Source organism: Scophthalmus maximus, chromosome 12 (genome assembly GCF_022379125.1).
Source record: "Scophthalmus maximus strain ysfricsl-2021 chromosome 12, ASM2237912v1, whole genome shotgun sequence".
Taxonomy (NCBI): domain Eukaryota; kingdom Metazoa; phylum Chordata; class Actinopteri; order Pleuronectiformes; family Scophthalmidae; genus Scophthalmus; species Scophthalmus maximus.
This window is the reverse complement of record NC_061526.1, coordinates 159,042-171,784: the sequence shown is the minus strand read 5'-3', so window position 1 is coordinate 171,784 and position 12,743 is coordinate 159,042. Positions and strand designations below refer to the sequence as shown.

General features: G+C 40.5%; 1 protein-coding gene across 22 annotated transcripts in view; it reads left to right on the top strand.

Annotated features, from left to right (window-relative positions):
* LOC118286501 (pleckstrin homology domain-containing family A member 5-like) overlaps nucleotides 1-12,743 on the top strand; it is a 237,987-nt gene that overhangs the window by 157,465 nt on the left and 67,779 nt on the right. For all 22 annotated transcript variants that reach the window (XR_007031932.1, XR_007031934.1, XR_007031933.1 and 19 more), the window contains 3 exons: nucleotides 2,462-2,642; nucleotides 5,035-5,139; nucleotides 7,421-7,493. Coding sequence is in view for 18 of the 22 variants with exons in the window: in XM_047336468.1 (XP_047192424.1) it covers nucleotides 2,462-2,642; nucleotides 5,035-5,139; nucleotides 7,421-7,493 (359 nt within the window). In the remaining 4 variants the exon portion in view is untranslated. The remainder of the gene's footprint in view (nucleotides 1-2,461; nucleotides 2,643-5,034; nucleotides 5,140-7,420; nucleotides 7,494-12,743) is intronic.

The following is a 12,743-nucleotide window of genomic DNA, read 5'->3' as shown; positions in this document are numbered from 1 at the left end:
GCAATCTCCTCATTGATATTAAAAAAGCAATTTACATTAAGTTCAAAGATACAGTACGTCATTTTTTCAGTCAAACATTTACATCTATCGAGACTGACCAGTAAAATCATGTCAGAGCCCCTTGCTGTGATGACGTGGAGAAGATGTGGTTATTTTCGAGCCTTTGCCATGAAATAAGAAGTTTCTCCTGATCAAAGGAACATGATGTTGCTCAATGATATGGGACATTCCTCTGCACACTTTCATATAAATCTAGTACATGTAATAATAAAACATTCAGTTTTTTCTTTTTTCACCAAGGACTGCAAAAATAATGCAAGTTTATTCTAGTTAATATTATTATTCCGCTAATGAATCGCTAATTTGAGGAATTTAACTTGCTCCGTCCGACCTGCCAGAAAATTTGCACACCGAACCGGTGAAAGATTTGATCAATTTTATACTTTAGGGGTCTCAGGCATGGGCGTGTCTAAATAACTCAAAAAAGCCCCTTGCCACATTCCCCCTTGCTTTACATTTGATGTAGATAAACAAAATTTGGTAGGCACGTGTATCACATCAAGACCTACAATAATAATAAAGGTCTCCATTACCTCCAACGAACAGGACGTCAACCATTTTGATTTTAATGTGCAAATTTTGACATTTTCGCACTTCATACATTCACAAACTCCTCCGACAGACTTCTTACCAGCAACTTCAAATTTGGTGTGTGTCATCTCAAGACCTATGGGATCAAACGATACTCAAAGCTTGTTATTATTATTATTATTATTATTATTATTATTATTATTATTATTATTAATAATAATAATAATAATAATAATAATAATAATAATAATAATAATAATAAAATCAAAATGGTCAACTTATTTTTGGTCATGTATGTATGCAATGTAAAGCAAGGGGGAATGTGGTAAGGGGCTTTATTAGACAGGCCCATGCCCGAGACCCCTAAAATATCAAATTAACAAAACTTGCACCGGTTCTGATGCGTGTGCAAATTTTCGGGCAGGTATAAGCATGTTAAGTGCCCCAAATTAGCGATTAATTTGCAGAATAATAATAATAATTCATTCAATTACAATAGGTCTTCGCTCTAACTTTATCCGTGGAGCTCAGGCCCTAATAATGACAGATTTGGATTCTGCAGCTCTTGAGTAAGAGATACACCAGGAGAGAGAGAGAAAACACAGTTAGTGACATGTAATGTTCCTCCAGCAGTCAAGCCCTATAGCAGCATAACAAAGAAATGGTTTAGTAAACACCTGAGCAGCTCTAATTATAAGCTTTATCAAAGAGGAAGGTTTTAAGTCTTTCCTTAAATGTAGAGAGGGTGTCTGCTTCCCTGGTTCCAGAGGAGAGGACAGATACTGAAGGCTCTGCCTCCAATTCTACTTTTACAGTCTCTAGAAACCAGAAGTAGTCCTGAATTTACAGAGACAAGTGATCTATTGGGATAACATGGAATTATGAGCTCTATTAGATATGATGGAGCTTGATTATTACAGGCTTTATAGGTGAGGAGCAGAATTTTGAATTCATCTGAATTTTATAGGAAGCCAATGCAGAGATGCTAACACTGGAGAAATATGATCTCTTTTTCTAGTTCCTGTCAGAACTCGTGCTACAGCATTTTTTGATTAACCAGAGGTTTTTCGCAGACTTATTAGGGCATCCTAGAAGTAATGAGTCTAGAAGCAAAAAATGCATGGAGTAGATTTTCAGCATCCTTTTGAGATAGGATGTTTATAATGTTGTTGATATTGGGCAGGTGAAAGAAGGCATAGAGACTTGTTTCATGTGTGACTTCAAGGATATGTCCTGGTCAAAGATAACTCCAAGGTTCCTCACAATAGAGCTGGAGGCCAAGGTTATGCCATCCAAGGTGACTATATGCTTGGATTATGTTTCTCTGAGGTGATTAGGGCCTGGTACAATGACCTCAGTTTTGTCTGAATTTAGAAGTAAAAAAGTATAAGTCATCCAGGCCTTTATGTCTTTAAGACAATCCTGAAGTTTGTCTACCTGATCTGTTTCATCTGGCTTTATAGATAAATACAGCTGGGTATAGTGTGCCTGACAATGGAAATGTACTTGGTGCTTTCTTATAATATTGCCTAAAGGAAGCATGCATTATGTGGAGTATCAGTCCCAGCACAGAAACTTGTGGAACTCCATGACTAACTTTTGCATGAATTGAAGAGTTGTTGTTAACTTTAACAAACTGAAATCTATCTGATTATTAAAACCTAAACTATTCTAATGCTGGTCTCCATATCCCCACCTCTGCTGCATTATTTTTATGCCCAGGGGGGACAAAATATAACCCCCCTGGGGATATAATGTACTCACCTACTCCACCTTATTGGAGTAGGTGAGTACATTATTTATATAAAGGTCAAATGTCTGACTGACTCGCTCTCGCTTTTGTATCTCTATGTCTCTCACCCTGTGGCAGGCCGGCTCCTAAGGCTTCGTCAGAGCAGGACAGCAGCAGTGACAAGAAGGAACGTCCCATGAGCACCATGAGCGAGGCTTCAAACTACACAGGTGGTTCAGACTACAGCACCTTTCCTGGCACCCCTACCCCCATGGTCACCACCAACACCACCAACACCACCTCCACGTATTCCACACGGGTCAGTCTCCATCCAAGTATAACTTGAATGTTAGACATAGCTCTGATGAGAAATGTAACCACTGTTCCAAACCAGGGCTCATGATAATTAAAAATGATGTGGTTATGATCTCATTCTTTTCTAATAAAGTTAAATTACAAAGCATCTTCAGCAGACATTGGTAAGGAGGTCAAGGCCGGCCTGACTAGGAGGTTGATATATTTTTCAGTCTGGACCGATATATATACTTCACTTTATTAGGAACACCTGTAAACCCTGTTACGTGTGGCAGCTTGACGTATAAAATCCTGCAGATACAGGTCATTGCGTAGTGTCAAGTGTGAGGTTGATGGGATGACGATCTTGAGAAAGCTTTGAGCTGGACGTAGGTCAAGCAATCAGCCCCTACTACACTAGTATTTCAAAAACTAGACTGTGTCGACTGTGCAAGCAGCTTATTGTGACCCATAGTTAAGTTTTATTGTAAGGTTACCCTCTACTAGCTATAGGAGGAATTAGCTGGTGTAGTATAGAACATCAAAGTCTGCATGGAGGAGAGGATGGATGGATAATACGTAGGATTTTCTATTTATTTTATTTATTTATTTTAACCATGATCTTTTCCTAACCTTACCCAAGTTGTTTCTGTGCCTAACAATCACTTTGTTTATTATTGTAACCATGGCAACGATGGTTTGTACATTCCAGAAGAAGAAAATAGAATGACCAAAACATACACTGACCTTTAACATACAGAAATAATCTTAATGTCAGGAACGCTCCACCAGAAAGAGAATACAAGTGTTTCCCAAAATGTCAAAATACTCCTTTAAAGCTGCTGTCGGTGGGATTTGCAAAAATAACTTTATCATATTTGCTGAAACTGTCGGTATTTCCCGGTAGTTATATGTCCTGGTGCTGCTCAGTCCCTGCGCACTCACTGACTAACTTGGTCACGACCAAGCTCACGGAACGCAACAAGGAGCTTGCAGCAGAAGCAGAGTTAGTTTGAAAACACCATGGCAGAGTAACGCCAAGCCTCGAAAAAAAAACGGAGCGGCTCCACAGATGACAGAACAGCGAGACTGAAAGGTTTCGACCTGGTGCGCCTCGTAGGCGACTCCCTCTTCTCCTCGCTCGACTGCTTGTAAATAAATATGCATGGGTAGATCAAATCTGAAGTTTGGTGTTTACATGGATAACTTATGCGTTACTTCTGCTTAAACTGGCCAAAAGAAATCATAACACTACACAGTTCATATATTCATGAGAAGTCATTATTTAGGACCAGGCTGTATAACTCTGACATCTTTGACATCACCACACACAGAAAAAGAAAGAAAATATGAAGCATTTCAGGAAAAAATGTCTTAAAAACCATGTAGCTGATCATATTTTGAGTATATTTTGTAGCGTAAATAGTTAAGTTGTTTGTGTTTATTTTGCTTAATACCGTTAATACAACACATGGGCAAAGATGCACTGACCTCCCTCTCTTTCTCCTCATATATCTATATGTTTAACTTTATGTTTTCTGTCCCCTGCAGTTTGTTCTTTTTCTCTCTGTCCTCAATCCCTCTGACTCCCGAGCTGCAAGTTGTAAAGTGCCTTGAGAATGTATGAATGTATGTTGTGCCTTGGCGTTATACAGTTAAAATTGATGCCAAAGTAAACTAATTCATATGTATCAAGTATGTTTCATATAAGTAACAGCTTGATGGTAAAGAACAAATATATATGTTTTTCTCTTTCCAAACCCTCCTCACATACCTTTGTGTACTTTTGGTTAGGGGCACTTTGTTGAAGTGAGGGGAAATCTTGATGCTACAAAAGCAGAAGTGTGCAGAGAAGCTGGACACTGCTCTGGCATGATGCACACCAGGGTGGCCTGTGCAGTTATGCTTGTCTATAGGTCCCGCTTTATGTGAAGGAATACAGCCATGATAACTAAATGGGGTTCAATCATAATTCCATCCTATTTGTATCAAATTTAGACTCATCCAAATTACTTTTTATATATTTTTGTTGTTGCCTGCTATAGAAGATACTTTTGCTCAGTGGTGCCACAATGTATTGGGAATATGGAATATAATTTAATTTAATGATTTGAATACAATATACTGCTTCTGTGGTTGCTTGTGCTGCTGGAAAAAAGACTTAGAAAAGCAGACAACACTTGTCCTGTAAAGCTGATATTTGGGGTTTTATTTTTTTCTCAGTATCTCTGAAGTTCTTCTTGCTGCTGTGTTCCCTCAGTAGGAGATGAGATTTTAACACAAGCACAATATGGGTTTGAATTTTTCTCCAAGTTATTTTGTATGACTTCTTTATTCAAGTTTTTGTACTTTGATATATGTAATGTAAATGAACTTAGTGTTTTGTGTATACGAAATTCTCTTTTATTATTTTACAGCCCTCTAGGTCTTCTAAAAAAGTTCACAACTTTGGCAAGAGGTCCAACTCCATCAAGAGGAACCCTAATGCCCCAGTGGTCAAGAGCAACTGGCTTTACAAACAGGTACAGGAGGAAAATTCAACTTCAAGATGATGGAATGTTTTTGATTTTGTGTAGGAATGAGAGGACAGACAGAGGACAGGTGCGGGATTATGACAGGGTCAGATATAAAAGGTGAAAGTGATCATATAGAAAGTAATAATATTATTCACTGCATTTTTTGTCACCACTTTGAATCACGTTGGATGTACTTTAGAAATGTGTAAACATCTTGGCAAGTACATCTGATCGCATGACTGTATGTTAATGTTGGTTGGTCGGTGGGAAAACAGCTAGCCTTTTCAACAAAATAAGTACGTTCTTTTCATCATCATTTTCTGTACACAAAAGTAAAATGAAATGTAAAAAGGAAAGACTATTTGCGGTCTGAGGTGGAGTTACAGTACATGCTGTGTTCAGCATCCTGAAATTCAGAAGGATTTGTTTGCAGTTCTGATATTCATTAAGATCAACATTTTTACCGTAAAAGTCACAAAGTACCAAACGTCAACTTAAACGTCATTTAGCAAACATGTATAAAATGTCTGTCTGAATGAATGAAAGTGGTATTTCAGTCTGATTATCAGACTTTGTAAAGGTTTGTTAGTCTGACTCACAGATGTGGTCTGTGGGTATAAGCCTGCCATTGGGTGGCATTCTCTTCATCCCCTCTGCTTCCTGCCTGTTTCCATTTCCAAAATCCCCTTCGCTACGAGGAAAAAACTGCAGAAATGTAACCTACACCCTGGAAATAGAAAGTTTTGATTAAGATCTGGATCATGCAATGCAAAGCAATTATTCTTTATGGAGAATAATTATTTCAATCACAGTATTCGCTTCCCCTTGTGCAAACAACGTCCCCCTGACACTATTTGCAGGTGCACTATTGCTGCATCCTGGGCTCAGTGTCACGCATGATGATTGTGGTTAGAGGGTTTGTTCCAGAATTTCAGAAGGACAATAGGTGCAGCCCAGGGGGTTAAATTTTTATGTGTTTTGTTGGGGGCTCTGTGGTTTCAGGGTTTCCATGTGTGCATACAGTATGTACGATGTCATATTAGGCCCATTAAACTAAAATTACACTTTGAAAGGAAGGTAAAAACTGTAAGCTTGTTCCTTTTCATTACTTTATGACCTGTTTTCCTCATTAAATGAATTTACATCACATTCATTTAGCAGACACTTTTGTCACAATAAGTGCATTCAAACATGACGATATTACCCAATATGTGCAAGAATTAAGAATGTACACAAACATTTATCTAACAGGCAAAGACAGCTTCAAGTTCTCCATTCTAGATTTATTTATTTATTAATTCAAGGGGTACGTTTCGGTCTGAACAAGTGAGTTTTCAGTCTGCGACGGACATATTGAGACCAGGTGAAAAGGATGATAGAGCAGGATATGAGGAGGGTATAGGACAGATAGTGTCAGTAGGTGGGTCAGGAAATAAGGGGCGAGTGTCTTCTAGCTTTTTTACAAAATAGTTTACAAAGTCACTTGGTAGAAGTGATGCCTGGCTGATTGCCCTCTGGTGACATAAGTGTAGAGCAGCCCTACCAAATTTAAACCCCGGTGCAGCCAGACCACTCTCCAGCACTAACACAGTGCTGTGGAGATCTGGTCTGGTTGTGCTAGACTTGCAATGTGGGAAGCACTGAATCCTGCTGCTGCCAAAGTCAATGAGGAACCTGAGGATACTGCTCCTTTTGTGGAGCTTGTCTGGATGTTAGCTCTTCTCTCATTACCTTTCTCCCCACTCACTGAGTTCTCATAACTCTTTCACAGCCACAGTTAATAACCTCCATCTCAGCCTCATCCCCTGTGTTCACATTGAGGCAAGAAATTATTCACTTCACACCAGCAAATGCAGGCAGAGGTGCGTGTTTGTCTACTTTAAACAGTGCTAAAGTCACAAGTTGAATGACGTGAATGGTCTTAAAAGCTAGTTGCTGTCGCTGCAATCAGACAACGCTATTTGGGGGAGGAAAAAGCAAGAATGCAGCAGCAGAATAGAGAACAAAGCACAGACCTTCGCCCTGAGCACCATAGCTGCAAATTTGTAAGTAAGTCATGAAGAGATAAAACAAAACAATTGTCTCTGGGGAGGAGATAGAAGCAGTTATCAGAAGCAGACAGAGGGTGAGACAGTCAAGAGGAGAGAAGTGAGAGGAGAGAAAGACAGTGTGTGTGTGTGTGTGTGTGTGTGTGTGTGTGTGTGTGTGTGCGAGAGAGAGAAAGAGTATATATTGTTCTCTAATTATTACTCCTTGGCTCATGTTCTTTGATTTTTGACCCCTGCAGGACAGCACGGGCATGAAGTTGTGGAAGAAGAGGTGGTTTGTGCTGTCGGACATGTGCCTCTTCTACTACCGTGGTGAATACACACACACATAAACACACACAAACACACACACACACATTGTCATAGGTCCCTTTTGGGGTCATTACATAGTCGTGCATTAATCTCCTGGAGACTTACCCTAACCTTTGCCACTGACCCAACAATTAATTTTTTCCCAATTAGGGAAGTGGCATTTGTCCATGGATGCCTTCTCCTGCTCTGCTCCATTGAACATATTTAATTGTTTAATATGGCGTTTATTTAGTTTCAAAACCACATGCGCGCGTACTGGACACTGGAGAGAAGTGACCAATCAACAGAGGGAGCATCAGTCACTGCTCCCGCCTCCGAAGTGTCAAAACTCAACTTGTCGAGCGCAGCACAAATGCTAGCTTACAAGAATGGTTTTAAGCTTGCGGAAACCGTTCTGTGCGCCTGCGAATGTCGTTCTGGGGGGTCTGGGGGTCCAGGGGTATGCTCCCCCTGTAAGAATTTTTTTACATTTTAAAGTAAAATCCACAAATCTGGTGAACTTTGATAGCAATTTATGAGGCTAGATCTAAAAGAACTTTATGCTGTAAACAATTGTGTGCTGTAGATTTACAACCTATACTTGTGTTGTATGGACACTGACCCCCAACCACATACAACTACAAAAGTATAGCTTCTTTTGAAAATATCATTATTTGCATGAAAATAATAACAGAACAGAACGATTAACTAAAATGAACAATTAATTAAAGCAGGAATTTTGAGGAAAATATAAAATGTATAAAGTTATGAACAGATTATTTCCTGGTGATACTGCAATATATGAGGTGATTTTTCCTCATATTTTTAAGACCATAATTCATTTTCACAACCAAACTTTGATTAAACAGGTGAACAGCTGCAGCAGCGCAGCGTCAGTCACCGTGGATCACAAGTTTCTTTAAAAAAGATATCAAAAATTTTTATTCACATATATAATTTATACAACAACATGTACTGTGTAAACTACATAACACATATGTATGTAATCAGACGAACAGAACACAGAGGGAACAAAAAAACCCTTTTTTTTACTTGAAGCATGAACCCCGGTCTAGCTCTAGCACACACACACACAAACACACACACACAGGGCACAGAGCACACAGGGTCTTAAAAACGTACATTTCTCTCCTCCGTAGCTTTGTCACGGAGAGTTGGAATTGATTCCATCTTGCAAAAAAACTTTTTCTGCCAGTCCGACGTTGTACTGGCCCAGGTTTGAAAAACAGTCTGACACAAAGTGGTTTGTACAAACTCGCAGGTTTTTACTGACTGTGTCTGGAACATTTTCATCAAACATGAAGTCAATCCACCTGCTCTCATGTCCTCTGAGGCTGGGAGTCCATGTACATATTCATGATGGTCTGTACAGCCAACAACAGGCAAATGTTATTTACTCTTTTCAGCATAATGCTAGCGGTCCGTCGGTCACTTGCCGAGAGAAAACATTGGCGTATATGTGCTCTGGTGTCTCGGAGTTCATGGGTGGAGATTCTCAGATTGGGGGCGGGGTTACCCCAGGAGAGGCTTCATTTGCATAATAGGACGCCAGGGTTGTGAATGGCTCGTTCAGAGCCCACCTGTAGGGTTTAGCCAATCCACAAAATAATGACTTTGTGTTCTTTTTCCATGTTTTGTGGGGCGGCAGGCACCCCAGATACCCAAATATATGTGCACAAAGGCTGAAAAAGTTATTTTTGCATAATATGTCACCATTAAGTTTAAGCCATATATTGTGTGGTTTTGACCATTTTTAAGCTTGGGTTAAAAAAATAAATAGTTAGTTAATAGTTAACTCAAAAGGTATTCTGTTCACCTCTCACACTTGGAGGGTCACAGAGCCCCGAAGCTGTTCTGGAGACATGGTGCAACAACACCATACTAACACACACATGAGGAAACATATTATTAGTAATTTGGGTGAATCAACCCTTTATCAACACTTTCTCATTTAAGTTAATCAAGAGCACAGTAACAGAGTAAAACCAAGGTTCATGAGGTCAAGTGTCCTTGTCACTTAAAAGTAGTTGCCCTTGCTTTCACCAACACTGCAGCACCGATTTACAACTGTACATTCGAGCAACAGGTCATCTGTTTCTCCTTCATGTCTCCTAAATCCTTGAGCGAGATTTTTCCATCTCCTTATATTGACAAATTACCAATTCCCAGAGAGCAATCAGGAGCCGCTTTCATGAAAACACCCAGGGGAGAATTGGATGTTTACTGGCTGAGCCAGCCTGAGAAGAGAGAGAGGAGGCGTCCTCAGGAAGGACAATGACATGCACGGCTCTTCGATAATAACATTTTCTTTATCATTTTTCTCTCACTTTTCCTCATTGTGTTGCAGGTTGGGACGTGTTTACAGACCCTGAATTTTTTGTACATTTCGTGTGAGCAAAAAGGATAAGCATCCCTCTCTTTGCAATTATTTCCAACCTGAGTGAGGTTATGGTTTCATAATTGGACACAATTACTGGTGTGTATAGTGAGCATTTGGGCACCCAATATACTTGGCTGCGAACCATCAGCCCTGAAAAATCTAAATTCTAAACATATCCAAGTCCATTTGCACAGCTGAATGTGCAAAGCCTATAGATGGCTCAAAATCTCTTAACCACCTCGGGACCAGAGAAGATAACCTTATACCAGGAGCAGGGCCTTCTCCACAGTGTCCGCCAAGCTGCACCACCATTTTTCTACGGTGGCTCAGAATAGACAACCAAACACTTTCATGTTTTATGTTACATTACTGCCACTGTATATTATATTACATGCTTGGAAAGTGAGGGTAAAGGAAGGGGTATTCAATTGGGTAATATGTAACCAAACTGCGAGATACCACTTGCCAAATCACAACATACATTGTCTCAAGGCACTTTACATAGTGAGGTCAATTTTACAATATTACAGGGAAAACCCAACAGATCCCACGATGATAGAGAGAAAAAGCTCCCTTTTAACAGGAAGAAATCTCTGGCAGAACCAGACTCAGTTGTGGGTGGCCATTTGTCTTGACCGGTTGGGGTAAGAATAATAATAATAACGGCTTTGGATCCTGCAGCTCTGGGGTCAGGGATACACTAGGAGAGAGAAAAAACTGAATTAGTGACATGTAATGTAAATACATGGGGCAGAGATTTTTTGATTTTGAAAACACAATGTTTATTAAAATTTACCAGAGGACATCACGGTCCTCTACAAATGAAATGAAAAAAAAACACACACAACAACAAAATAACAGAAAAACAGAATAAATCATGTCATAAACACAGAGTGAAAGATGAGCTCTCCCTCCTTCACCAAACACACAGCCATGGTGAAACACCACTGGTTTAAAAACTCTTGTATGTCGTTCATCAGAGAGTGGAACCTGAAGTCCACTCTCACTCTGGCTCTCACCAGAGACGCGTACATGTTTGTCTCAGAGAGAGAGAGAGAGGAAGAGGAAGAGAGATATTCATGATCCCCTAGAACTCTAGGCCTATAGCAGCAAAATAAAGAAATGGTTTAGTAAACACCTGAGCAGCTCTTACTATAAGCTTTATCAAAGAGGACGGTTTTATGGGTATTATTATAAGTGAGAGGTGTTGATTCATTTTAACTAACATATTCTTCTGGCTGTAGCCAAGTTTCAGTCATATAGAATAAATCAATGTGATGATCAGTTATGAGATCATTCACTATCAAAGATTTAGATGGGAGTGACCTCATATATAATAATCTACATTTTATTGTTCTATTTTAGGTTAATTTAAAGGATTTGTGTTGATCTTTATAAGGTTTGTGTGAATCACACCTCTTTCATTTAAGATTCAAAGATTCAAGATTCAAAGGTTTTTATTTGTCATGTACTCATACAGGATGCGCAGTGAAATGTTTTTGTGACCTGCTGTACTCCTGTGCTCAAATTAAAAAAATACAATATAAAATATAAAATGCAGTGCAATGGAATAGAATAAAATAGAATAAAATACAATGATTTAGCAGAAGTTATAGTTAGGTTATGGTTAATTTACATTATGGCTAATTTACGTGTGCAATAGTTATGAAATGAAAAATATTATAAATAGATATAAAGTTAAAACTATGTCGACAGGCAGATGTACAAATGTTGCAGTCCAATATGGTTATGCTTTAAGTGTTCAGAGTGCAGAGTTCAGGGCTCTGCTTGCCACGGGGAAAAAACTGTTCCTCATCCTCTCTGTGCGTGTCTTGTGACAGCGCAGGCGTCTGCCTGACCTGAGGGTCACAAAAAGTTTGTTGCCGGGGTGATGGGTATCCTTAATAATCCTTCTGGCTCTGTTGGTACAGCGTGTGGTGTACAAGTCATGCAGAGGGGGGAGTGGGGTGCCCATGGTCCGCTCAGCGGCCCTCACCACCCTCTGCAGGGCTCTGCTGGTCCCCGCAGGAGCTGTTACCGTACTAGACAGATATAGCTCCAGTCAGTTTACTCTGGATAGCTGCAGAGTAGTAGGATTTCAGGATCCGTTGGGAGACCTTGAATCTCCTGAGCTGTCTGAGGTCTTAAAGGCGTTGTCTTGCCTTTTTCACCACAATGTCCGTGTGTGCAGCCCATGATAAATCTTCGGAAATGTGCACTCCAAGGTATTTAAAACTGCTCACCCTCTCCACTGGTGTCCCGTCTATCAGAAGAGGGGTGTAGCTCCTGCGCCGTTGTGGGCAGAAACCACCACCATATCCTTGGTCTTCTTCCCGTTAAGGAGTAGGCCGTTGTCAGGTCTGACACCTCCTGTAGGTAGGCCCGTTCATCGTTGTTAGTGATCGGGCCCACCACAACCGCGTAGTCCGCACATTCACAATGGTATTGCAGTTGTGCCTGGCGACACAGTCATGGGTGTACAGGGAGTACAGCAAAGGACTCAGCACACAGCCCTGGGGGACACCAGTGTTGAGGATGAGGGGGCGTGATGTGTGCCCTCCTGCTCTGACAACCTGAGGACTGGCAGTCAGGAAGTCCAAGATCAATGCACACGTTGATGGGTTCAGGCCCAGGTCATGCAGCTTAGTAGCCAGCCTGGTGGGGACTACAGCATTAAAAGCTGAACTGTAGTCTATGAACAACAGTCTGACATAGCCCCCTCCTACGATGTCAAAGTGGGAGAGGGTGGCGTGCATGACCTGGGAGATGGCGTCGTCTGTGGATCTGTTGGAGCGGTAGGCGAACTGCAGTGGGTCTAAGGTGCATGGAAGAGAGAAGCAGACGTGGTCCTTCACCAATCTCTCAAAGCA